Source organism: Aristolochia californica, unplaced genomic scaffold (genome assembly GCF_029961685.1).
Source record: "Aristolochia californica isolate CCGP_79_NKW_82.1479 unplaced genomic scaffold, dmAriCali1.0.hap1 SCAF_10, whole genome shotgun sequence".
Classification (NCBI taxonomy): Eukaryota; Viridiplantae; Streptophyta; class Magnoliopsida; order Piperales; family Aristolochiaceae; genus Aristolochia; species Aristolochia californica.
The window spans coordinates 35,344,604-35,369,809 of NW_027181771.1; the positions used below are offsets into that span (position 1 = coordinate 35,344,604).

At 39.4% G+C, this 25,206-nt stretch overlaps 6 protein-coding genes across 9 annotated transcripts; 3 read left to right on the forward strand and 3 right to left on the reverse strand.

Moving 5' to 3' along the window:
• The first annotated feature begins 774 nt into the window (after positions 1–774).
• On the forward strand, positions 775–2,703 carry LOC137942632 (uncharacterized). Its single transcript, XM_068788353.1, has 2 exons — positions 775–1,523; positions 1,914–2,703. Exons 1-2 carry the CDS (start codon positions 782–784, stop codon positions 2,297–2,299), a joined length of 1,128 nt encoding a protein of 375 aa, XP_068644454.1. The 5' UTR covers positions 775–781; the 3' UTR covers positions 2,300–2,703.
• A 717-nt stretch (positions 2,704–3,420) lies between these two features.
• On the reverse strand, positions 3,421–7,978 carry LOC137943206 (cytochrome c-type biogenesis ccda-like chloroplastic protein 2). The gene is made up of 10 exons (XM_068788896.1): positions 7,915–7,978; positions 7,765–7,821; positions 6,719–6,862; positions 6,200–6,384; positions 5,888–6,012; positions 5,673–5,758; positions 5,229–5,260; positions 4,739–4,900; positions 3,897–3,979; positions 3,421–3,820 (listed from the first exon to the last, which is right to left on the reverse strand). Exons 1-10 carry the CDS (start codon positions 7,976–7,978, stop codon positions 3,745–3,747), a joined length of 1,014 nt encoding a protein of 337 aa, XP_068644997.1. The 3' UTR covers positions 3,421–3,744.
• On the reverse strand, positions 7,724–10,240 carry LOC137942634 (uncharacterized). Its single transcript, XM_068788359.1, has 4 exons — positions 10,198–10,240; positions 8,709–8,947; positions 8,384–8,455; positions 7,724–8,016 (listed from the first exon to the last, which is right to left on the reverse strand). Exons 2-3 carry the CDS (start codon positions 8,925–8,927, stop codon positions 8,399–8,401), a joined length of 276 nt encoding a protein of 91 aa, XP_068644460.1. The 5' UTR covers positions 8,928–8,947; positions 10,198–10,240; the 3' UTR covers positions 7,724–8,016; positions 8,384–8,398.
• Positions 10,241–10,328: 88 nt separating this feature from the next.
• On the reverse strand, positions 10,329–15,100 carry LOC137942633 (probable GPI-anchored adhesin-like protein PGA55). 4 transcript variants are annotated; one of them, XM_068788356.1, is made up of 10 exons: positions 14,918–15,100; positions 14,730–14,804; positions 14,389–14,553; positions 13,758–13,949; positions 13,548–13,629; positions 13,309–13,454; positions 13,033–13,114; positions 12,480–12,547; positions 11,508–12,201; positions 10,329–11,394 (listed from the first exon to the last, which is right to left on the reverse strand). In XM_068788356.1, the coding sequence occupies exons 2-9, from the start codon at positions 14,769–14,771 to the stop codon at positions 11,551–11,553; spliced, it is 1,428 nt and encodes a 475-aa protein (XP_068644457.1). In that variant the 5' UTR covers positions 14,772–14,804; positions 14,918–15,100; the 3' UTR covers positions 10,329–11,394; positions 11,508–11,550. The 4 variants fall into 4 exon arrangements, with proteins under 4 accessions (XP_068644457.1, XP_068644458.1, XP_068644456.1 ...); XM_068788357.1 differs by lacking the exon at positions 10,329–11,394 and having other exon boundaries at positions 11,458–11,756; positions 11,835–12,201; XM_068788355.1 differs by lacking the exon at positions 10,329–11,394 and having other exon boundaries at positions 11,458–12,201.
• A 1,187-nt stretch (positions 15,101–16,287) lies between these two features.
• Positions 16,288–21,383, forward strand: LOC137942635 (ADP-ribosylation factor GTPase-activating protein AGD5-like). Its single transcript, XM_068788360.1, has 10 exons — positions 16,288–16,526; positions 17,703–17,761; positions 18,117–18,207; positions 18,381–18,435; positions 18,558–18,648; positions 18,771–18,990; positions 19,595–19,784; positions 19,909–20,087; positions 20,350–20,639; positions 21,032–21,383. Exons 1-10 carry the CDS (start codon positions 16,476–16,478, stop codon positions 21,192–21,194), a joined length of 1,389 nt encoding a protein of 462 aa, XP_068644461.1. The 5' UTR covers positions 16,288–16,475; the 3' UTR covers positions 21,195–21,383.
• Positions 21,384–22,002: 619 nt separating this feature from the next.
• On the forward strand, positions 22,003–24,745 carry LOC137943207 (QWRF motif-containing protein 3-like). Its single transcript, XM_068788897.1, has 7 exons — positions 22,003–22,664; positions 22,713–23,172; positions 23,303–23,422; positions 23,600–23,716; positions 23,807–23,896; positions 24,259–24,366; positions 24,698–24,745. The coding sequence occupies exons 1-7, from the start codon at positions 22,003–22,005 to the stop codon at positions 24,743–24,745; spliced, it is 1,605 nt and encodes a 534-aa protein (XP_068644998.1).
• The last annotated feature ends 461 nt before the right edge of the window (positions 24,746–25,206 follow it).

The following is a 25,206-nucleotide window of genomic DNA, read 5'->3' on the forward strand; positions in this document are numbered from 1 at the left end:
TCGCGCTGTCACACTTCATTGACTCGAAAGTGGACCATCACGCCCTGTCTTCCGAGCCTGGTCATACACGCGAAGGGGTGTCGGTTGCTGCTCCTGTTGTTGAGATAAAGACGTTGGTTTTATTCACTGGACATGAATAAAACCTAATTACAAACAAATTCGACACTTCCATCTCATCCGTCTGTCACCAAATCACAAAAAAAAAAAAAAAAAAAATCTCTAGCAACTTGTAAAGAAAGATTAATGAAAATTTTATCTGTTGTTATAATTTGTTTAATTTTTAACATTACAACAATGCTACCAAGACGTGGAACCGAAGGTGTCAAAAATATGGAACAACTTGATGGATCCACCTAGTGGGCTACTCTCAGTAAATGGGACAGCCCACCTACTAAACCAGCCCAATGGCCTCGACCGTTTTTTTTTTCTGGGTATGATTGTGAGAGTTCAGACTCGGTTCGGGTTTTTAAAAACCCATACCCCGTGCCCACGGGCCACCCCTAGGCGTTATCATTTTTCCGAAACGAGCACTTCCAAAGAAGCACGGGACGGTCCCGTGTATTGTGTGGCCTAAACAGGCGCATATAGGTTGCACGTGGAAGACTCGCCACTCATGCGAACTGGCCTCCCCACCCCTCCGCGCCCAACGGTCGAATATCTGACCGTTGAGGACAATGGTTACTACTTACTAGTCGTAGACATTAGTGAAGGTAATGTGGTTCCTTCAGTTCATCGGACGGCTCACAGTTCATCCTCTCCCTCCATCTCTGCTCCTTATATAATGCTTTCTCCTTCCTCTCACCTCCATTTCAAAAATCTCTCTCACAGCTCCTCACGCACTCCTCGCTCTCTGCACCCCATCGTTAGCAGATTCCTCTGGAAAGAGCCGAAACCAAGTCTCCCATTTTCTCTCTCCCTGGGTGAAGGAATGGCGAGCGGCTTGATCTTCTCCATGAAGACTCTGCTTTTCTCGACGGGTGTTCTATCCACCGCACTCGTCTTGAAGCTCTCTCTGCCCTCTATTTTGAGCTGTCTGATTTACGAGATACCTCTCTTGTACGGCTCGCTTCACTCATGGCTCACGCCTCCGTATCTTTACTTCGTCATCAATGGGATCATTATCACCATTGCGGCATCGTCGAGGTTTCAGCAGAAGGAAGAGGAGGTGGTGGAACCGGCACCGATAGGGAAGATCGTGGCAGTGGCTGAGGCAGCTGAGATCCGACCGGTGTATGGTTTACCGTTGAAGGATTTCGAGGCGGTTGTGGTGAAGAGCCCGGCGGAGATCCGGCCTGGGTATGGGGATGTGGACCCGGCGAGGTTTGGACAGCCGCAAGCTAGAGTTGCGACGGAGAAGATGGAGGAGGAAGGGGAAGAGGAATTTGTAATTTCGAGGTCGGATTATTCGTTGTCGAGGGGGAATTTGATGGAGGTACCGTCGGAGTATTCCATGACGATGATGGAGAGGCCGCCGGCTTCCGCGAGGTTCAGTCACCGGAAAAACGTGAAAGCCAGCCCAGAAGGTAGCAAAAAGCACTTAACAGGAACTTTTTGGCTTTAGAGTTCGCCCTTTTATATTCACAGTTCTTGCTTTTCAGTATAGAAAAGGTAATTAACTTGACCGAAATATGTCAGCAGAATGCTAATATTCGCTCGCCGGACGGTTACAAGCGCCGCCGGTGTTGCTTGCTTCTGCTCAAACTGCCAAAGACTTTTTTCGCCTAGCCTCTACCAGAAACTGAAACTGTAAATAAAAATGATAACGTGCGGTTTCTGAAATTTTTATATCCTTTTTTTCTTTTTGTTTTTTTGTTTTTGGGTCCTTCCCTGAGCTCCGGCTGTCACCGGAAATTCTGGCTGCGGCCTCTGTCTCTGTGAGAATAACATCTTTAAGTTATCCAAATCTGATGCAGGCAGTAAGCTGCTCGGAGTATCAAAGCCGAAGCGACACGAGACGCTGGAAGGAGCGTGGAAGACAATCACGGATGGGCGCCCGATGCCGCTCACCCGCCACCTGAAGAAATCCGAGACCTTCGAATCGTACGACCGGGCGAGAACCGAGGCGATGGCAACGTCGACGCCGGTGAAGAAATCAGAGACGTTCAAGGAGCGGACAGGGACTCCGTCTCTCTCGCCGTCTCCGGGTTCCGGGAAGCTCCGGAGGGAGCTTCCGTCGAGTCAGGATGATCTGAACCGCCGGGTCGAAGCTTTCATCAAGAAGTTCAACGAGGAGATGAGACTACAGAGGCAAGAGTCGTTCAAGCATTACATGGAAATGATTAACCGTGGCAGCTCCTAGGCAGCCATTAGATGTCCTCGCTCTCTCTCCCTTAATCAAATCTGGAGAAAAAAAGTTGAGATTTTTCTTCAGATTTTAGGTGAAACTCATCTCTAGTCTGCTTGAATTACTGGTTTGGGCTTCAATATTTTTGGTTTGTGAAGATACAGGCATCGATATTAACATCAATTGTTTCTTCTGGAAAATATGTCAATTAAGCTTGGTTTCTTAATCCGTTTCAAATATCAAAAAGAAATTTTTGTATCCTTGGCTTAGCCATCTCAAATCTCTGACTCTACAGAATACAATTGAATCTCTATCGAGACGTTTCGAGACTCCTAGCTCTCAGAAACCCACACGTCACAGACTCACTATAGTCTCTCTCTCTCGGACTTTTTTTTTGTTTTTTTTTTTCAGATTCTCAGCGGAGAACTTGTGGTTCACGTATTTTTCACCACAATTCAGTCACAATCAAGATGGTATGACTGATCTCTTCTGTTCAATGCAAGTTCAATGCAAGTAAGGAAGATGATCTTTACTTCCTTAAAAATCTGGCAAGCCTGGACTCTGCTGGCTGTGAACAGTAGTGAAAAACCACCGTCCTTCCGCAATTTTTGACGAACAATTCTGCTAAAAGAGAAGCGTCTCTGAAAAGAAATAAAAATCAAAAGTGGGACTTCTCAAAAAAAACGTTCTGTCGCGTCATGTTCAGTCTTATCTCTTATCTTTTTATTCTCTGTTGTTTACCGGCAAATCTTGTCCTCTGACATTGGCACATTTAATGGTCACAAGCCATCTTCTCTTACACAGGCGTCGGTGGGCTGCTTTGTATGGTCTCTCTGGGTTGAAGGTCTGAGTGTCGAGTCTGTCAACACCTCCCATCTTTGAATATTTTAACAATCGAAAATAGCTGCCAGTGATGGGATTCTGTATGCATTCAAGGTTTCGAATTGCTGGTATCACTCTTGGGATGGGAGAGATTCGTAAGAACAAGGAAGACTGACAGCTAATTTCGAGTTGCCCTCGTTAATCCGGGTCCAATTATTGTTTGAACACTGGATTTAGAGATTCATATTCTAAAGGTAGTGGAGTCTAGCAAACTGCATTAAGATGGCGTCGGTCAAACAAACACTGTGGTCCAATGTCAGTTTTCACGAGCGGAGATGCTTATTAAAGGTGGAAGCAGTGGCTACATCTCAATTGTTCTTTGTCTAAACGAAGTAGGGGGCACTTGCCGCCTAAATACGTGCAAGACAATACTTATTAGAGGAGAAAAGAGAAACTCAAGGCAAATTACATTTTTTTATAGGAGGAATCTTACATCCAATACAGACAAAAGTTGTCTGCACGTTGACCTTTAGACAGCAGCTACTGGTGATTCTTTCCCTGTAAAATAGAAGAGAGGCCAGATGTCATTTAGCAATTTACAAGAACTGCACCTGTAATTTTTAAAGGCCGATCCATGGTTACATCGCCATTGTTGTAGCAGGAAACAACCGATCCAACAGAGTATAAACTCCCCCACCGAGAAGAAGAGCACCGCTGCAAAACAATCACAAAGTAAAGAAATAAAGAAACCAAAATTATCAAAAAAAGATGGAAGTTGTAATTCAATTACCTGTAAAAAGAGATACAAGGGTGAGAAACAGAGCATTGAAGAATATCATATTCTGAGTTTAAGAGCCAAATGTACATAACCTTCTGAGAATGAGCACAAGTTTCAAATAAATGTTAGGGATGTTGATTGTAACAGATGTAAATAAATGTATAAACAAAAGGATAACAATACTGTCTCAAATAGTCCCTACTACTACAATTGAAAGAAAACAGAGGTTCTTACTTTCTACTAGGGGAGTCTTTTGAGCAATTGATAAGAAGAAAAAGAATAAGAACACTGACAAGAACAGTATACCGAGATTAGGGAGCATATGCAAGCCTGATGAGTACAAAAAAAATGTTGGATCCAAGATTACAGAGCCCATGCTTTCTCATGTTAAACTCGGTTGTAATTGGGTAATCAATATTACATATCAAAAGGTACATTAGAAGCTTATGCTTGCTGCATTCTACATGATTCTTCATGGTATTCTCCAAACTGCATACTTATTCATTACTGGTTCTCTCACACTTGTATCGATCTTATCAAGGGTTCACTCACTGATGTAGCAGAAAAGAATAGAGAAACAAGTAGAAGAAGAGAGACAAAAGAAGTGTAAAAACAAAATCCGATCAGGTTCAAGACAGTACATAAACCAAAAATTTAATCATGGGCCCTCACAATTTATTAGGCTAGTTAGGCATTTTGCATTCACTTAACAGTCATAAGTAAGTTTAATATCTCTACCATCGCTACTAACACTACTGAAAGCATGATTAAAGAACAAGATACAACATAAATTTCCTCTTAATACATTAGAAATATCTTGACAACGAATGAAACATTTTACATGGTGTTACTACCTCTAAAAGGTTCAAACCCATAAGAACTGCTACACCAGAAGCGGCCAGTGGAAGGCCCTGCCCAATTTGTCCATAAGCCTTCCCAGCAAAAGATGCAGCTATTCCAAGGAGCGCAAGTGTCGTTGCAAGTCCCAGTGAGAATGCAATTGAATCCCCAATTATCTGCAATAAAATAAAATAAAATAAAATAAAATGTGTTAAAAAACAAATCCAACAGGAAATGTTCAAGAAAAGAAAGCTCAAACTGAGCTTGTTCTTTTTCTGTTTAATCTGTTCTTATGAAAGAAAGAGAAAAAGGAGCTTTTTTTCTTCATTAAGTCAAAAACATAAAATTCTAGAAATTGAGGTATACAATGAAAAGCAGGCAAACCAAGTAGCCTGGCCTCAGACACAAACTTCTCCATTTAAAATTAACATCCCAATGCTTTCACACAATAATAACAAGGTAAGGTACTCTATTATCGAAAATGTACCTGTTAAGAATTTTTACCTCAGCTCGGCTTTTTCCAGAGCCAAAAACCCCTGAATTGTTTTGAAAGGAAGAAGTTATCAGCTTCCAATAAGAAAAATATGCAAATACCAAGCAAATACCACAGTTGTGTAAACATGAACCTAATTTACTGGATTATTGAAGCACACAGTGCACTTATACAGCATGCAATGATGCTATCCAGAAGCACAATTGAAGGTTCCACATGGATAGGATACAGTTAAAAATTCTTCTGAATGGAACAAGCATATCTTCAACAGACATATCCTTATTACTGAAGAACAAGTCGGTAACCTTTGTTACCTAAAATTCATTACCCATTGCTATGTATTCTACAGTACTTGGAGACTCTAACACCACCGACAGGCGACTTCAGGGTTTCTTCATTACATGGTATACCACCATATCATTGCTAATCATAACACAAAAGGAATATAGACATACCGATGTATCCAAGAGTAAGTGGCAAAACACTTAGTGTGCAAGGGGAAAGACTTGTCACAAGTCCCGCACCAAAAATAACTGCTAGGCTGCAATATAGGAAAAATCATTATTGTCAAAGGACAGCTTTTTTTTTTTGGAGGGGGGGGGGGACGGTAATAAAGACAAAATTAACAAAATAATCTTGATAATTGTGGGTTAAGCATGCAACAATGAACCTAGAGAAGCTCAGAGAGGATAATTGGTCCTGGACAGCTTCATTTGCCTGTTGCCCAGCTGAATATAAGAAGCCACCAAACCACTCCCCAAGGTTTATATCAGCCAAAATAGGAGCCGGTACTTCCTGATTTGAAGAAAAAGAATTTGTCACTCCTGAGATTTTTAAATAAGTAATTTGTAAGTAGCACAAAGCTGCAGTGATCAGTAGTACAAAAATAAATTTATTAAAGCCTTCAGATTTAAGAAGAAGAGAAAAGTAATTGACTGATATGAATTAGTAGATAGATAGACAGACTTTAAAAACTGCTTACAATGAGCGAAATGTGCCAACTGCCAACCAGTTCTAAAAGATTTATGATGTTCAAAGAACACACAGAAACTGTGTGTTCTGGCTGCACAAAACTAAGAAGCACTGAACTCTCACCATGACTTTTTCCAAAGGGAAGGCCTTTACAGCATCTGTTGGAACCAAACTTGCCTCTGACAACAGAAAGACCTTAATAAATTTACCATAAATTCATGATAACAAATGACATTGCTGGAACAACAAAACCACAGAACATCACTTATTTTCTTCTTTGACTAGAATGAACGTTCTGGAATTTGAAGGGCACACACATTGAGATGAAACATTAAGAATGATGAACACAACAGTTCCTTTGCATAAAAATTCTGTACATTGAAGACACATTTTATACTTCTAGTTATGGTCAGAGTTCCAATCAACCATGATCATAGAAGCATCAAAGCTCCTATGATGACCAAAAGAATCACTTCTCCTATAGTATCTATTTATTCTTCCATTGCATACTTGTGGAGAAACCACATACCTGATATGATGCAAGCTAACTTGGTAAGACAAGGACCAATTCTTCTAGTACTGTCTGACAATGTGAGAACATCTTCACCAGGAGTCAGATTACTTGGCAACAAAGATCTTTCAGATATTTTTTCAGGAATTTGGAGCTTAATTTCTGATAAAAAGTAAAAACATGCACAAGAGAAGCAAAGTGAGACAACATCTTCTTCAAGGGTTTAGTGTTATGGTTGCATATGTGAATCAAATTGTATAGGCCTAAACAAATAACGCAGAAGAAGTGCTTTCGTCCGTTTATTCTTCCAAAAGCAATGAAATAGAATTAGTCTTAGAAGAAGAAGAAATTCTACTTCGCTCCAGGGTAAACAGTCAAACTGGATGCGAACAATAAATATGCCACATCAGAAATTACAGAAGAAGTCGAGACGTGAAATTTCCAGCATCTAGAATGAGTCCTGTCTCTACAGACGGGAATTTTCGGAGGAATGAAGACTCAGGTCCACCGATTCCGAACAAACGACATCTCTGAGAGTCTCAGTGGCTGGGAGAGCAAAAGGCGCGGGAGATTTTTCTTCCTGATATGTATGTATTAATGTTATACGTAGACTTCCTACTTTGACCATTTCTTTGGTAAAGCTTTATTACAAAATAACTGAATTTGTCATTTTTTTAGTAAGTTTTTATCTGCACAGCCACACCCTTAAATTAAGAGCAGAAGAAAACCTTAAAACCCAGCCACTCCGTTAAATTAAGAGCAGAAGAAGACCTTAAAAGCCAACCACACCCTTACAATAAGAGCAGAAGAAGACCTTAAAAGCCATCCAACTATCCAGGCTTGTCCAGTTGTCTCTGAATTCCATCACCCACAATCAGGAATCAAAAGGTGAATGGAAGAAAGTGAGGATTTTGACAAATTCAAGAGAGGCAAACACAACACTTTGAGAGCAGTCTGTAGTAAATAGTAAATGAAACTGATGCATTCTTGACTCAAAACAGAGTATATCATGCATGAGCGCGAACAAAGAGAAGCATACACTATTTTCCAATTTTTGTACATACTTTCTTTAACCATCTTGTCCAGACGTTTCGTTTGAAGCTGCAGTAACACAGTTCCACCTGCTATTACTCAGTACACCAGAGTCTATTTAAAGATGCTGCAACTCAATATTACACAAAAAGTTTGCTGGATTGTGTCGAAAACTTTATAACCCCGCTGCCTGACGGTGTGCTCTATCCCAGTTGACAAAAGGTATTCAGTAAGTCCTCTCCCCATGTTTTCATCAAAGTGATACAGATGCCTTGTTCATCATCCTGCAAAGGATTATCATTGAACAGTTATTCTAAGATAACAACATATAACAGGTAAACAAAATTCATTAGGACCTTCACAAATGATGGAACACGGCATCCATTGGTTGGTAATGAATGTATTTCTTGTGGATGTTGACCTGTTTGGTTGAAGTAGAGAAAAAAAAAAAAAAGTTCTATGACCACTTGAAAAATATCCTTGTTGCAGTCTGCTAATCTAGTGTTTTTCCTTTCACCTCGTTTTCTCTCCAGCGAACATGGCCACAGAGAAATAAAATGCAACCATCAAGGAATTTTCAGTTATCCAGAGGGAATCTTTCCTGTAAACTATCAATCATATACAATGCAAACTTCAACTTAAGATACCAACCATAAGATTTACTTCTCACAAAGATAGCCCCGCAAAAAGCAGCTCCAGTTCTTCATCCTGTGTGCGAGTCCTCTGCCAGTAGCAGGAGAGAAAAAACCACGAATGCAACAAATTCTGTTAGTACGGCACACTAGTGGTAAAAACTTAACACAGCATCGTACTGCTAGTAACAAAAACGCAATCCACTGAATTTACTAATAGAAATAGAAATCTATTTATTTAACCTGATAAAACAGTCACTACATATATGGAAAACTGAAGGTTTAAAAATAACTGAATTGGTACCGTAATATTTCTTCCATTGTAGAGGATATAGTCTTCTCACCTGAAGGGACATGAGTTGCAGAAGTTTGTTGAGGACTCGCAAGCGATGGGTTGCATAGCTGCTGTTAGAAGGGAGATGGTTCACCCTCTCTAATTCTGCATGCACCGCCGCTTTCCTCTTCTCTTCACACCCTATTTGCTTCCCCAGTCCTGTTTGCCAAGCACTTTCCCTACCCTTATTGGCCATATCAAGGGAATTACTATCTTTCAGATGATCCATGGCATCCACTTTCGGTAATTCTACACATTAAGCGAACCATAGCTTGTTATTAATCAAGGAAAAAGAAATAACAAAATTCAGGTAAAGCCTATCATCTTTTAACCTTAGAAGACACGCATACAAGTTACATTTGCTGACATATGTATGTAACTAGTGAAGGAAATGAAAGACAAGAAATACAAAGAAAAATCACAAAAAAGCAGTAAAAGTATAAAACTGAAAATCAAAATGAATGAGGGGAAGCAGAAGGTGTCAAGCCTGGTTCAGAGATAGCCACTGCATCGACATCAAATCAGAAGCATAATTAAAATGCACAAAAGTGAAGTCTCCAAAAAGACTGTAATGTTAGATCAGTTTTGCTTATACAAATTGTGACAGAGAAATATAATTCCAGTAAAAAATGTTCAATAGATACACAGTAAGCTCAAGATCACAGACTGTTAACTTCTCAGCTAAATTATTTTCACTCCCACACCTTGTTGCGGATGAAGACCCTCCTTCCTAGGTTTGTTTGGTACTTCACTCTTCTTTTAATAGTTTACACACATCATTTCAAAAAAAAAAAAAAAAACATACGAACAAGTAAATAGATAAGCCATTAAAGGCATTAAATCCAGAGACAGGTCAAGCCTCCAGAAAAAGAGGTGTGCTTGTTAAAGGTTTATGATGAAACTTTTACTAGTACACTGAAGCAGACACCATTCAAAACGAATGAGCAGAAAAATGAGAAGCAGGAGTGGCTTTAGATGGAGAGTGAATTGCAGATCTGCAAACAGAAAGTGAACATCAAGGAAGATTCCATCAGTCTCCAGGTAAATCCACAAGTAAATTTCACTAAATCATTCTAGATGGAGGGAACCACGGGACTTATTTCCCATTGAAGGCAAAAGAAAGGCAGATGGAGAGTTCCTCTCTTTTTAGTTCCCAGCAACCAGATAGACAAGTTTCTCCGCACGAGTGACTGTTAAAAGAACTGAACTCATTGCTATTGGAGAAGAACAATTTGTTCCTGATGACCAGATAAACGATTCTTTGAATAAGGTGGTAAGGCTTCTTGATTCACCATCTGACATTTACTAAAGAAAAGTTTGATAAGGACAAGGGATTCAGAGGATAATGACAAATAATCTGTTGAGTCGAGGAACAAATCCAACATTTGTGGGTCCTCAATAACATCCTTCTGCTTGGTTTCAAACTTTCTACTACAAGTCACAGCAGTAATCAATAAGATAAAAATAAACCTCAATATCAATTGATGCGAAATAAACACCTGTGTTCGACCTACTTGATATAGCTGAATCCACAAGATAACAGTCTACCAGACTGCCTACCAAACAAATAACGGAACTTGATATAATAGACACAAAAAGAGCCCCCAAGGAAGCGGTGGACTCTTTAGATGCGGAAGGACCTCAAGTACTATAATTAGAAGATAAGATTTTGGACTATACTTCATTGCTTCAGGAAAAATATGATATATAACTGGCCCAATCTTTCAACTTCAACAAAACCAAACATATTCCCACAGCTTTATATTTGGTACAGAAAGGACGGCAAAAATGGACAAAAGGCCAACGAAACTCACAAAATCGTCCTCTTTCCAAAATCATACAAATTCTCTTCCTGCTGCCTTCTGTTAGTCTGCAAGGGAACATATGATGCACAAGGAGGGCAGAGCCCGAGAATTAAGAGAGTCTTCGCTGCCACCGCTTGTGATGATCAAGTGTCCAATCATCGACGGTCTTCGTCGTCTAGCGCCCACCAGAAGTCTCACAGAAGAACGGTAATAGCTGCAATTGGAAGGGACAAGTAGACCGCATTTACGACACTCTTTAAACGGTTGAGATCGTGGCCCAAGAAATATTATTCTGTTTCTGGAACGAATCAGGGATGTAGTCCCTCTGTCATGCCTTCTTCCTATCCTTCCATTGGAGATACGTAGGAGGGGAGGACCCATCTTCATGGAACGATCAGTAAAATGCGTAGGGCCCTCTCCTCTCCTTTTAATGTCCATTCCTCCCCCTCAATCACTGGAACAGTAGGAGGTCGGCGGGGAAGAGGGGAGGACCCTTCCTCATGCATTGGCCCGGGGCGAAGCTTCCTATCTTACCAAAACAGCACCATCCAAGATCAACCAGCTACCTGACTTACTTCACCTGACCTCAACTACGCTGTCATCTTCAGTAACTAATTCAGTACTCTTTTCAGAAGCGTTTTCTCAATTTCTGGTTATGCTATTTTTTTTTCTTTTAATTGTGCCTTACAAATCATAGCAGGTCGTAGTTTTTTTATGACGGATTTTAGCAGTATGGAAGACATCTTTTGATACGACAAGATGCCATAGTGGCAGCTCATGATGGACAAAACACAGTTGAGGAGCTTGTAGCAACTCTTTCCTAGATATCCAGATGCTGGTGAAGTCCTCGTCTTTCTTGTGCTAAAACTATGTTGCAGGTCCCACGAGGTCCTGCATAAACTGATAAACTCCTTCAGCTAAGACCCGATAATGAGGAAAATCAATTTAGGTCATATTTCTATTTCATACATACACATGGTAAAAGCTTCAAATGAAACCTGAACTTATCTAAGAGTTCACTGGATATAAATGAATGAAGCAAAACAATTAAGCATCAGTCTTTGATGAAGAGGCCTCATCGGTATGAGTGAACTGGTCCGCGCGAGAACTTCCCAGTGAGGGAGAATGGGAATCATGGTCACCATCAACACATTTCTCCAAAGCACTAACAACTTCCGATGGGGCTTGCATGATCTCTTTGTTGCAAGGTGGGATAACTTCATCATCTTGAACGGACATAGCTGAGATGCTTCCTGATGGCCCTATATCAGAAGCAATCTTTTCTGGCCCATAAGTGGAAGAAACAGAAGTAGAGGTATCAGAAACACTACCAACTTCTGATGGGGCTTGCATGATCTCTTTGTTGCAAGGTTTGATAACTTTATCGTCTTGAACGGACATAGCTGAGATGCTTCCTGATGGCTCTGTATCAGAAGCAATCTTTTCTGGATCACGGGTGGAGGAAACTGCTGTAGAGGTATAAACAGGATGATTTAGTTGAGATGGAAGTGATTCTTCACTATCTTCAAGATGGCACTCTGAAACCAAAGTAGAACGTGGCTTGTTTAAGTTAACATCAGAATCTTGAAGAGAATTGAGATTTCCTGCAGCAACAGGCAGGTTGGTATCACCAATACTAGCTCGACTGACAGACATTGCATCTGTTGCAGTATTTGATTCTGAAAAGGTTGCATGTTCCTGCAAAAGAAAATGCAAGCAAGAAAAAGCCATGACCTCAGATACTTTAAACTTTCCACAGTAAGAAACTAGTCTTGGATCTCTGCTCATATACAATAGGGCTAAGTACCATGAAATGACCGACCGTCTGCAGACACTCAACAAAACACAATGAACATGATGAAGGGAAAAAATGACTTAGACATTATGGTAGTTTTTGTTTTAAAAGGTGTCAGCAAAAAGAAAAAGCTATTATTGCCTCATGTATAAGAAACATTCTGAAAATCTAATAAACCAACCAGCTCAGCATGCAGATTCCTGGTATTGTGACTGATAAGATCAGGTGGTGCTGTACTATCCTCATCATCTGCCAAGAGAAACAGTGATGTAAGAACCTTAAATCTACATATAGAGATATTTTTATGCAAACATTAGCTATAGTAGAAGAAGAAGAAGAAGAAGAAGCAATAAATTGGTTCAACTAAAATGGCTTGGTGACTTTTGGAAACAGATTCCTTTCAAAAGCCCAACATAGACAACTTCATTCCCATTAGGGCTCCTCAGTACAAAATAAGTATAAAAACAAAGCAACAATGAAAAGAGAAAAGAAAGAGAGGTGCGTGCAAACAGAATTTGTATAAGCTGAGAAGATATTTTGATGCAAATATTAGCTATAGAAGAAGAAGTAATAAATTGGTTCAACAACTAAAATGGCTTGGTGACCTTTGGACACAGGTTTCTTTCAGAAGGCACACACAAACAACTTCATTCCCATTAGGGATTTTCAGTACAAAACAAGTATAAAAACAAAGCAACAATGAAAAGAGGAAAGAAAGAGAGGTGCATGCATACAGAATTTGTACGAGCTGAGAAGTGCTGCCTCAAGCATTGCTTTGAAATCTGAAGCGGCTGATACCAGTGATTCCACTTCACCCTTAACGAATTAAGAAAGAAAGAAAAGGTAATGGTACAGGTTGTAATAATCTTATTGCCACCTTTACATAAATGTCTTACACTCATGAATTTTGACAAGGAGAATCATAAAGCAGTTTTTCTTTTTCAAAGGTTAGAACAACCTTCAACCTAAAAGCAAGGACAAAAACGAACATCACAACTTAAGTAACTTGCCTTCTTGTTTGGTGGGTTTCCCATCCCATATAAATCTGCAGCGACTGTCGGGTGTGAACCACCTTCTCCTGCACTTGGACGTACATCATATTGTTCTCCAGCAAGGATGAAATCAAGATGTGAAGTCTCTGATGGTATAGAATCCTCTGTGCATATAAATCACTATAACCAAATGACAACTAAGCAACCTCAAAAAAACACATCCAATGCATACAAATCTGTAGAGAACAAGGTAATACCAGTTACTAAGCCACAGCTGTTGTCATGGATATACTCATCCGAGCCAATAATATGAGGGAGTGGACCATATCTGGACCCAATCTTCAAGTAAAAAGCCACAGGAAAATTTTCAGTCATAAGGATTAGAAGTTCCATTCTTATATTCCAACACGTACAAGTCAACTATGATGCACCAGTTAATAAATTTAAAATTTGGATAAGAGACATACTCTGAAAACAGACCCCAAGGAAGTTCTGTTTTTGCTCTGAACATGATTCTGGTAAGAACTCAAGCCAAGAGATAAGGCTTCTCTATAACGTGGCAAAATATCCTTTTCATAACTCTGAGCCGGAATGGCTGCTTCAGAATTCCTACCGTCTTCCTCTATATGAAACATCAGTCCATCTTCTTCAGATATTTTCTACAGTAAGATAATACAAACATCCGATGAAGTGTTCTAACACTTGATATCAGCTGAATGGCAGTCTAACTATGAGAGACATTTTGAAGGCTACCTAAAAATATGGCAATTTTTTTAACAAATAAAGGGAGAGAAGAAAATGTAAATAACATCTTAAATAATTTAAATAGAAAGACAACGCATAAACAGAAGATAAACCTGTAAAACATTGACTAGGAACATGTCACTTTTGTCGTGAAAGAAATGTTTCCTTGTTCAAAAATGAAGGTGAAGTTCCAGAAACATCATATATTTTCAGATTAAGTGAGAGGACTAAAACGTTCCGAAGTTACATCCATTATTCTGTGAGATGAAAGAGTTTCTTAACAAGACTCCTTCCCTAAAAAAAATAAAAATAAATAAATAAATTGCAATTAGAGTCAGAGATGTTAGTACTTGCATTTTGAACAAACCGGTGATGTGAAAGACAGCGGAAAGAATTAAAAGTGTTTTTTAGATGTTGTTCAACAACGCCAGTCTGGTCCACTAGCCGGTGCACTTCCTCCGTGGCAGCATTGGCTCTCTTTTGCAGATGTTGTGAGAAATCCTCCAACCGTCTGAGAAGCTAAACAACAAAATTTCCAAATCGATCTGTTAGGAACCTCTCGGTCCAACTGAGAAGCTAGAATTAGGGAGCGAATGCATTCGATCAAACAAAATCGTAAAGATTAGCCAATTCTAATTTGCCGCCTCACGTAATAAGTACTGCTAAATGGGCAGAAAACTATAAAAGAATCTAACCTCGTTTTGTATGCCCAGTCTCTTAGCAACAGCGTCTTCCATCGTCGTTTCAGTAGAGAGATCTATGTGATTCACCTGAATATAGAAAAGTTGTTTCTGTCAACAAGGAAAGCTTAAATTTTCATACTTCGACGTTCCAGAGCAATTTATCTTCTTGGATGAAAGAACAACTGCGCTTTTACGAGTACCTGAATTCCTGAAGCAAAGATTGACGGTACATCGCGGACGATTTTTTTTTTTTAGGTAATCGTTTTTCGCCGATGATTAAGGTGGAGGAGACGTCGATTTTACTTTCCAAGATCGAACCTCACCGCAAGTGCGCCGGAGAAGAGTTTGCCTAACATCTGCGACTGTGGATTCCGCGCTTGCAAGAGTAGTGAAGGACCCGCTAGGCGGAAAATGAAGACCCGACGTGGAAGGACCGGATCCGACTAATGAACACTTTTGTCCGTTTATCTGGTTGATTGTATTTATCGTTTATTAAATGGCATAAAACTGGAGCTTAAATTCTTTGCTTAATTAAATATTCAGATAATTTTATCTGAAAATCCATTTATCGAATTTTAAATAAAATAAAAATGGCTAAGGATTATTTCCATGCCCAATTAATTTATTATGTTATAAATATATAAGGGCAATTTAATAATTTTATATTTGAATGAAAGTATTTTTTAGATAAATATTTTCTTATTTTATTTTATTAATTATTTTATAAATTATAATATGATTTTTTGGCTTTTGTATAGATAATTATATGATTTTTATAAATTTTATGTAACCCCGACCTTGTCTCCACCCATGTTGTATTGCTAATCCATCCCCGCTTTGGCTCTTACCTAATTTACCTTTTGTTTTATATTCTAAAATTTATAAATAAAATAACTTATATAAAATTTATTATACTGTATAAAAATAATAAAAATATTCTAATTTTGTTTAAAAAATATTTATATAATATAAATATAATTAAAAAATATATAAATTAATTAGGTTAGAGTCGGGTCAAGATCGGGTCAGATCTAGTAAAAGCCATCATGGCCACAAACCCATCCCTGCCCCACGGGCGATTCCCTTTCGATTCATCACGAGTCCGATCAATGGACCTACGAATTCTGATCGACTCATACGTATCTCAGTCCTAAAACCCTGATCAAGATAAGACTTAGTACTAAATCAGGCAACTCCCACGTTAATGACCTATTGTTGAATGGAATGGAATGTCATAAAAGGTTAATTACCAATTTTTTTAAAATTTAAATTAATGTTACAAATTTATTTAATTTAATAAAAAATGATGCAAAATTATGAAGAAAGAAATCCCTTATGGTCCAAGGTTTGGTAAACAGCGCCATGAGGGCCATTTTGATCATTTTAGGTTAGCCTACCAGTCGAGATTCCACGTTTTCGCTAATCAATGTGGGCCACTTCGAGAACAAAAGTCGTAGAAATGGACCGGTTCAACCCAACCACAGACGACAGTTTCACACCTGTCAAGGAGGTGAGTCATCCCTGCGCGAGTGTTTCTTGTACGTGTGAAGATCAAACTCCAGAGAAGAAAGAAAAAGAAGTGTCCAAGAAGACGCGGTACGCAGTGCCTCTCTCATTTTCTTCGAGTCCATCGCTTGGATTTCCCCCTGCCTGCAGGAAGAGAGAGAGGAAGAACGAGCTTCTTCTATTCTTTCTCTCTCTCTCTCTCTCTCTGTCGCGGATTTTTCTCGCTGCGATTGTTTGGGAGTTTTTGGAAGCATGAACGAGAAAGCGTCCGTCTCCAAGGAACTCAATGTTAAACACAAAAAGGTACCGTTTCATGTCGACGCTATTGTTTTCGAACTTTATTTTTTTTGCTATTGGTTGATTTTGTAATGGCTCTTTTGGGGAGATCCACAGATGTGTGACTGTTGGGACCACTTGAATCAGTGAGGTTGTTTTTGGTTCATTTCACTGATCAATTCTTTATGTATATTGAAATTCAGGATACTAAGAGTTAGGCTTCGATTTTGGTTGTTTTTTTTAATTTTTTTTAATTTTGTCGCTGGTCGGTTTTCTTCGGGAGATTTCAGTTATGGTTCTTGCTGGATTTTTCTTTTTTTCCATGTGAAATTGTGTCCCGTGATGAAGTCGCTTTTTAGTAATTCTCCGATTTTGTGGTCTGTTGTGAATTCGTCATCACGTCTGGACCAATTTCAGTGATGTAGCTCCGCGTTACAGGAGGATAACTTTGATCTTCTTTGGGTGATCCTGGCCGATGGATTTTAGATCCTTCGTTGAATTAACTTTTCTAGTATTATTTAGGAGATCTTGAAGAAATTAACAATTGAAATGGAGATTAGGCCGTCATGGTTAACACGGAGATCTCAACTTGATTATATGGAAAGACATGAGTTAGATTTTAAACATTCTTAGATTTGAAAAAAAAATTACGGCTATTATCCTGAGTTTATCTTCTTTTTTTCCTCTAAATTGCAAGAGAGGACAAATTGATCGCTTTAACATGTGCTGTATCTCCATGAAAATAAGGAATTCTAAAAAAACTGCTACCTTTTTTCTTGTTTGCTTTTAACTAGACCCGAAGAGACGAACAGTGAGAAAATTCTATAGACACAGAAAAGGTGAAGAAGATAAACTTGGTGCGTGGTTTAATATAGTTGCCCTGTGCTCATCAGATTCATACCATAAAAAAAGTTACCTGAGTAATTTTTTGCCATTATGATTGCTTTCTTTTGTTAAGGCTTCTAATTTCACAAACTGTTCATCAACCTTCTTTTCCTATGCTTGTCTGTTCACGACATCTTCACCAATAATATTGACGAAACTGTTCTGCACTTAATCGCATTTCCCCCCCCATCATTTGGGCTGAAAATAGCATTCTTCAGATCAGCTATTTATCTTTGGGAGAGTTGGATCGAAGCTCATCCTTTAGCTATTTATCTGTTGGATAGTTGGATCAAAGCTCATCCTACATGTTACTTGCAGATACTGGAGGGGCTCTTAAAGTTGCCAGAGAACAGGGAGTGTGCTGACTGCAAAGCAAAGTAAGTTGATATCACTGGCAGTTCCCTATATTTCATTCTTGTGTTCAACTTCCCTTGATCTGTTGGCATTTTCATTTCCTGTCTAGCATATTTTTTTGAGAACCTCTAGGAGATAGTTGTAATCCTCTTTAGAGGATGAAGCTTCAATATGTTCAGTTTCCATGTCCATTATGTGCATTGTCAATGGCTACATTGGAAGGGCTGTAAATGTTTCAACATTGTTGTCATTAGTTTGGTTGCTCCAGGCTGATAGTTCTGAAAGTTACCCCATCATTAACCCCTCTACTACAAAATTTTTCAAGTTCCTGATTGTAGGTTTGAAATTTTGATTTAAAATTGGGTGGTTCATATGCAGGGGCCCGCGATGGGCAAGTGTGAACCTTGGTATCTTCATCTGCATGCAGTGTTCTGGTATCCACAGAAGCCTTGGGGTGCACATATCAAAGGTGATATTTTATGTCAGTGCATTAAACTTGGGTTTTCCTTTTTAGGTTGACACTTATTTTCAAAGATTGGTTAATTTATGGGGAAATGTTTTGCAGCGTTAGTAATGACAGTGCCTGTTTTTCTGTGTGTGTGTGTGTGCATGTGCGCTGATAATACTGTTCACATGTGGCAGGTGAGGTCTGCTACTTTAGATACATGGCTTCCAGAGCAGGTTGCATTTATTCAGAGTAAGCATGTACATCTTGGTCTCACATCACATTAGTTTCAGGAAAAAAATTTATGTGCTTTTGGCTAACCTAGCTCCTAATAAAACTATGGTATTCCATCCTTTCTTTCCGTGTGTATGCAGCAATGGGTAATGAAAAGTCAAACAAGTACTGGGAAGCAGAACTACCTCCTAAATATGATCTAGTTGGGATTGAGAACTTTATTCGAGCAAAGTATGGTTGCTTAGATTGATCCTTCTTTTCTAACGGTTGTGAGATTGCTTTTTCAGTTTTTTTTAGCTTCATGCTTAATTTTAGATCTTGTTGTTACTTATGAAAAAATATGAAATACTCAGGTATGAAGAGAAAAGATGGGTTCCTAGGAAGAAGCGAAGCAAATCTCCACCAAAGGTTTATGAAGAAAAGGCTCCTGTCTCCTGCCTGAAAGTTGGGGAAAGAGTAGCACATGGATACTCCAGTAATGCGAAAGTAGAACGTCCCTTGGAAGAGCGGAGGAATACTCCACCTCCTACTGTAAATATTAATGTTTCAGCGCCTCCTAAAAGGTCTAATGAGGTATTGTATAAATATATGCTGTAGTCAGCCGATTTCTATGCTACAGAAACAAAATTTGTTCCCAATGAGTTGAACTCTATCCATTTGAACTTAAACTGTTGAAAGTTTTGTTTGTATTGCGCCTCAGGGCACCCTTCCCCACCTAAATAAAAAGGAAAAGGACAAAATAAGGAAATCAAAATTTTATTTTGCATTGAATGAGATTAAGTCAAGCCTTTCAATCAGAGTTCCAGAAACTAAGCGTTTTGAACGAAATCAGAGGAAAGCACATTGTAGGAATTGTGGAATCAGTTGCCGTAATTCTTTCTTGTGTATTAGTTAAAACTCAATTACCTTCTCTCTCATCAGACATGAACCTTACTTCACATTAAGAAACTCCCATCTGGGAATTGAGCTTTCTGATACAATCATGAGCATACTATGCATGTTTTTTGTTCATTTTCTTACTATATTTTGTTTGGCTGAGGGTGGGGTGTTTACTTTATTTGATCGTGTGCAATCCCTTCAGATCTTCATTGTGTTGCCATTATAACTGTTTTAACTTGGTTAATATTGAACCTTAAGCAAGAGATGTTTTCCTCACAAAGCTGAGCTTATTGAACAGGTTCCTTCAGAACCAAAAGTGGAGCCTGTTTTGGCTCAGGCTGATCTGATACAGAAAGAACAAGCTAAGCTGGATGTTTCACCTCCCAAAGTTGATTTAGCCACTGATCTGTTTAATATGCTTTCCATGGATAGTCCAGGTGAAAATGGCTCAGAGTCATCATCTGTGGACGATTGGGCAGGATTTCAGTGTAATGATCACTAGAACCTATCTTTTTTTTTTTGCAGTTTCCATATCATAAGCAACCATGTTTTGTTAGATGTGGAGCTCTTTCTTACTTTTGTTGCAATATTTTCTAAATTCTAAATCTACAGCTGCAGAAGCAACGAATTCATCAGAGAAAGAAAGTTCAGCAAAGCCAGTTGAGAGTAAGCAAAAATCTACAGGAATTGAGGACCTATTTGTGGACTCCTCAGCAGCCATGCAGCCTCCGGTTCTAGATAATTCACAGAAGAAAGATGTAAAGAATGATATTATGAGCCTCTTTGACAAGGTCAGCACCTTGGCTGTGATAATTAACCAGTTCTTTCATAAACATTGTGAAAAGACACGCTCAACAATTTCTACTCTGTGGGTGATGTCCAAAACCTTGCCGACTCAAAGAGTTCACTGAAGAATTTGCTCAACTTGGCTTTGCTTCTTTGATTTCCATAGAGTTGAAAGTTTTTGGACAACAGTTGGTTATCTTACTGTATTTATATTATTTGTTTTTGTCAAGCGAAGTTGTTTATCTTACAGTTTCTATTGTCTTGCAGTCCAGTATGGTGTCCCCATATTACATCCGTCAACAGCAACTCGCTATGCTAGCTCAGCAGCAAGCCAGTTTGTTGGCTGCTACAGCTAAGCCTGGTAGTGCACCCCCTCAATTCACTGCACAAACCCAGCAGCCTGGCCCTAACGATCTCCAAGTTCTTAGTAGTGGTTCACCTGCACAGAACTGGCCGAATGTTGAATTCCAGATCCCGGGAATGATATTGCCAACTGTCAAGCAAAGTGTCAGACCTACGCTTACTACGGGGAATTTCAGTCCATTTCCTACATCAAGGTAATCCTACTGATGTTACTTCTGATACGGTTATAATTTTAGAGAAGTTGAAATCGGAAGGAAATGAATTTTAGGTGCATTGAGTTCATGAAAAATGCAAAAGTATCACTAAAGTAAAGATGAATGGAGTTCATTCCATTTCTTTTAGCACCCCACAGGTTTCTCCTTTTTTTTTCTTGATTTTTAGCAGTTATCTTCCTCTCATTTCATTGTCATGGGTTTGGACTGGGCTGTAGAGTAAAAGGAGATGAATTGTATCCGTCTGTGGTGAAGTGAAATCAAGCTTGTTAAGGCGATGCAGTAATTTTTTTTTTTTTTTTATCATTATTTTTAAACCTTTACGATTAGTAAATTTATTAGAAATTGTGTTCTTAAACTTCTTCATGTTGCAGTATGACGATGGGGACAGCGCCAGTCGTTAACGGAGTAGCTCCGAGTGGAGTGATTAGGCCTCCTCAAACATCTCCTCCTGTCTCATCTTCTGTGATCCCAAGTAGATCAAGCAAAGAGTATGATTTCTCGTCGTTGACACAAGGAATGTTCTTTAAACAATAGCTCGTGAGGGTTACCAGAAAGCGAATATTCATGTATTTCAGTCATGAATGTAGGAAACACGGCATTTGTTTGGGATACGGGAACTGTTTGGTAGAGCGGCTGCTTTTTTTTAATTTACTTGGTGGCTTAATTTGTACTACCAGTTGTATTCGAATAATAAAGGTTTTTTTAGATGTTGTTTTGCACAAAGGTTGAGCTCAGGATCGTTCTTTTGAAAAGTAAGTTGGAAGAATGGTAGGGATTTTGTAAAGACGGTTATCATTTTCTTCCTTTGAAAAGTAAGTTGGAAGAATGGTTAGTCAATTTATTGATTGAAAAGGCTGGGAATATTCATTTCAACCTACTACATGTATTTGTAAAAATATCAATTAACCCCGCATGTTAAAAGACAAATTCACTAAGACTCTTGATGGATACCAATTAATAACGAGTAATGAGATTGATTTTTGGGTCAATTTCTCAACTCTTAACTTCAACCCGCTTACGGTCCGATATAATAGATCAGCTTATGAAATCTGCCGGAGTTTGGAATTGCAAATACTGACACGTGGCATATTTAAACAGAAAGGAAGTGAACCTGTGCAGTCCAACGCCGGCAAAAATGCAGGACGTCGACGACTTTGGACCGACTCAAGAGCTTGAAATTTATTTTCGGATGCCTCCTCACTCATCGTCCCACGTCCGCTAAAAAAAGACATTATCGTCGTCTCCATTCCAAAATCATCTCTACAACGATGAATCTCTCCTCACTCTGCTGAAAAGGCTGTACTCTTTGAATATCTCTGAAACTGAAAGTAGAGTTAACAATATGCAGGGGGAATCCGAATCGCCACTCCAACTGAAGTCTCGTGAAGTAAGCTCTCGCTTCCTCTCCCCGACCTCTAGTTTTCCCACCAGAGCTGGAATTCCGTCGCCAAATCGAGCTCACTCGCCGTCTCTTAAGAAGAATGCGTCAGTGAGAGAGCAGAAGCAACGGAGGGGCGTTGATGAGGTAGGTTCAATGAGAGGCGGACTTTGGCCTTCTGCGGTTTCTAATTCTTCTTCTACTTCTGCGTCTGCTGCTTCTGAAAAAATGGCTGTGAGTACTCTTGCTGATCATCTTGGAAACGAGAGGTTGATGGATTTGGTGGAGAGGAAAGAAATGAGCAAATCGAGTTTCACTAGGCAGAAGAGCTGTTCAGAATTTAGTAGATTTGATGTGGAGAAGAAGAAGGATAAGGAGATCAAAGAAAACACGAAGGAAAACCGCCCTATCGGGGGATCTATGAGATACGCTTCAAATTTTCAAATTCCTGCTGCTTCACCGTCTGTGTCTCTTACGCCAAGGAGACTCTCAGTCGACGAGAACATCCTCGACGGGAAGCCGCCTAGACGGAAATCTGATACGTTCTGTGATGTACCGAGCTCTGAATCCGAAGGCAGCGAGATTTTTTCCGGAACAGATTTCGAATCTCCTCCTTACGGAAAACGGTTTTCTTTCTCCTCCTCGTCTTCATCTTATCTTTCTTCGACTGTGAGTTCTCGAAAATCAGGCGTCAAAGTTCCATCCAGGTTTATGAACCGAAAACGCAGGGGTTCGGATTCTGCCGAAAGTTCTCCGAATAACAGCTCGGTGACGAAAACTGTAATCAAGAGAGCAAATTCTTTGACAGCCTATGGATCTTCCATGTCACAATGGGCTCTAGCGCCGGGACGAACGTCATCGTCGCCGATATCTGCTGAAAGTGATGGAAAGCAGATTCAGTCATATTCAAGGTTGTCGCCTATGCGGTCGAAGACGAAGGGAACCGTCGGAAGTTTCTTCAGCTTAGGACTGGATTTACTGAAAGGAAAGAAATCTTCGAACTCCTCGTTATCGAATGATGAAGTGCGAGAGATTGCTCACAAACTACGACTCCTCCACAACCGGCTATTACAGTGGAGGTTTGCGAATGCAAAAGCTGAATTCATAAACACGAGCAAGAGGAATGAGGCCGAGGTAAGCAAAACTTGCACCACATGATGTTTTTAGGTAGCTGACGATCGAAGAAGCTACTCGATTGCGTCTTAATTTTATCTTTCAGTCTGCTAATCACTTTAGTTTATCCCTTTATCTTATAATAACACAGAGGTCTCTCCTCAACGCATGGCTTGACCTTTCGAAGCTGCAGTCTTCTGTAGTTCAGAAACGGATGCAGTTCGAGAAAGAGACGCTTGATTTGAAGATTAACAACATCCTCGGTTCGCAGGTCAATGTTTGCACAAGATGATTGGACAATTAGATAATGAATTGAATACACTACTGTTTTGGAACTCTAAATTAGTTAAAATTGATACTAAGATTGTTAAATGAATCTGAATTGCATTAAACCTGCAATCTTTTATTATTTACCAGATACTTTATAATGTGCAATTCTATGATGCAGACTAAGCCCTTAGAAACATGGGCACAAATGGAAAGGGAACACCTCTCAGCAGTTGCAGTAATTAAGGATTGCTTGCATGCTGTTCTCTGTAGGGTTCCTCTAATTGAGGGAGCAAAGGTTGGCTTAAATTATAGCAGAAATCGTTTAGCTCCGTTTAAACTTGTAGTTTTTTTATACAAAACTAATTAGATTTGTCTATTCTTCTAGGTGGACTTCCAACAAGCATATATAGCACTTCATCACGCATCAGACCTCTCGATGTCTATCAATACAACAATGAACAACTTCTCTTCCATGGTTAGCCTACTTGATCAATATAATTTTCTTCTTCGTACTATTTATGCAAATTCTTTACCTCCATTTGTGCTGGGATCTTCGGCATCGTCTTATTGTGCTTAGTCTTAACTTGTCTGAGTATCCATTTCAGATCTCTTCCCATTGGATACGAAATTTAACCAACTTCGATTTCTTTTTCTCCATTTGAATGAACCTGTCCCCTCCCTGATTCGAACAACAACACCTAAACGATCTTTGTTTCTCACAGTATACCCATTGTGTTAGCCACTATGTGTATCTTCTTTACAAGCATTTTGCAAGACCCTTCTTGTTAGTTAGTTTTATCATCTAATGTCTGAATTTACATCCTTGTTGATTAACAGGCCGAGAAGACTGTTCCACTGTTTTCTGAGTTGGCAGAAATAGTGGCAAGAGAGCGGTGCCTTTTGCAGGAGTGCCACGAGTTGCTAGATGTGTTTGCGAATCATGAGGTACCCATGAATGGACTGGTTTATTTCTACGAGTCTACTTCAAACCTGTTCTACTTAAGTGGGATAGTTTTAATCCTAGAACTGTGACTTGGACTTGGACCCAATTTAATCAGGGTGAAATCTGGATTAGGTTACCCGAGTCTATTAGCAGAAAATACAAGATGAGTCTGACTTCCTGGCTTCATCAATCCCCTACCAAAAACCGTGTTAACTAGATAAATTGTAAAACCATGACGGTTATTGCATCTATTTTTTTCAGGTTAAACGTTTGCACTACAATCTTCGTGATCTGTTCTTTGAATGCTCACATCTTCGCTTGTTCTTTTTGCAGTTGCAAGAGAAGAGCTTAAGGTCTCAAATTATACAGTTGAAGTCTTAAATGTTTTAGTCGCTAATCATAGAAAAAACCAGAAAATGGTATGCTCTTCCAGTTCTGGTTAACCAGTACAAATCGCCCGGACATACATTGGATAATCAATGCAGGCGACCTTGGGTGTAATACACAGTTTCATAAGAAAAGAACGCAGAGCATTTCTAGGCGTCAGACATGTACATGTATAATTAGATGGGTTTACCATCACATGTATACAGGAAGGACGATAAACAAGATTTAATTGTAGCCTGCTAAGGCTCTGAATGATGCAGCAACAACCCCAGGTAAACTGCATTCCTATCACTAATATGTGTAATGTGTAGCTGGAATTGTGCTTCTTCTGGGTGACTATAATTGCTCGAGACTTGTCCTGAAGTATGGAAATTTTGCACACACATGTTTTCTGATGCATGTAATTGCTCTAGTTAATGGAAACAGCTGATAGTGATGGAGGGAAGGTAAAGCAT

What these genes read in the sequence shown, in the direction of transcription:
- LOC137942634 (XM_068788359.1), bottom strand. Translation starts at nt 8,927, where the DNA reads ATGGATCATCTGAAAGATAGTAATTCCCTTGATATGGCCAATAAGGGT. An exon ending in TGCAACTCATGTCCCTTCAG is followed by an intron (nt 8,456 to 8,708) that starts GTGAGAAGACTA and finishes TGCTACTGGCAG; the next exon opens with AGGACTCGCACACAGGATGA.
- LOC137942633 (XM_068788356.1), bottom strand. Translation starts at nt 14,771, where the DNA reads ATGGAAGACGCTGTTGCTAAGAGACTGGGCATACAAAACGAG. An exon ending in GAAACCCACCAAACAAGAAG is followed by an intron (nt 13,115 to 13,308) that starts GCAAGTTACTTA and finishes TAATTCGTTAAG; the next exon opens with GGTGAAGTGGAATCACTGGT. An exon ending in TCTCAGCTCGTACAAATTCT is followed by an intron (nt 12,548 to 13,032) that starts GTATGCATGCAC and finishes TTCTCTTGGCAG; the next exon opens with ATGATGAGGATAGTACAGCA.
- LOC137943206 (XM_068788896.1), bottom strand. Translation starts at nt 7,978, where the DNA reads ATGGGGAGAGGACTTACTGAATACCTTTTGTCAACTGGGATAGAGCAC. An exon ending in GCACACCGTCAGGCAGCGGG is followed by an intron (nt 7,822 to 7,914) that starts GTTATAAAGTTT and finishes GAGTAATAGCAG; the next exon opens with GTGGAACTGTGTTACTGCAG. An exon ending in GGACAAGATGGTTAAAGAAA is followed by an intron (nt 6,863 to 7,764) that starts GTATGTACAAAA and finishes ACTTTTTATCAG; the next exon opens with AAATTAAGCTCCAAATTCCT.
- LOC137942635 (XM_068788360.1), top strand. Translation starts at nt 16,476, where the DNA reads ATGAACGAGAAAGCGTCCGTCTCCAAGGAACTCAATGTTAAACACAAA. An exon ending in TTGGGGTGCACATATCAAAG is followed by an intron (nt 18,208 to 18,380) that starts GTGATATTTTAT and finishes CACATGTGGCAG; the next exon opens with GTGAGGTCTGCTACTTTAGA. An exon ending in GCAGGTTGCATTTATTCAGA is followed by an intron (nt 18,436 to 18,557) that starts GTAAGCATGTAC and finishes GTGTGTATGCAG; the next exon opens with CAATGGGTAATGAAAAGTCA.
- LOC137943207 (XM_068788897.1), top strand. Translation starts at nt 22,003, where the DNA reads ATGCAGGGGGAATCCGAATCGCCACTCCAACTGAAGTCTCGTGAAGTA. An exon ending in TCTCCTCCTTACGGAAAACG is followed by an intron (nt 22,665 to 22,712) that starts GTTTTCTTTCTC and finishes TTCGACTGTGAG; the next exon opens with TTCTCGAAAATCAGGCGTCA. An exon ending in ACAACATCCTCGGTTCGCAG is followed by an intron (nt 23,423 to 23,599) that starts GTCAATGTTTGC and finishes TCTATGATGCAG; the next exon opens with ACTAAGCCCTTAGAAACATG.
- LOC137942632 (XM_068788353.1), top strand. Translation starts at nt 782, where the DNA reads ATGCTTTCTCCTTCCTCTCACCTCCATTTCAAAAATCTCTCTCACAGC. An exon ending in CGTGAAAGCCAGCCCAGAAG is followed by an intron (nt 1,524 to 1,913) that starts GTAGCAAAAAGC and finishes AATCTGATGCAG; the next exon opens with GCAGTAAGCTGCTCGGAGTA.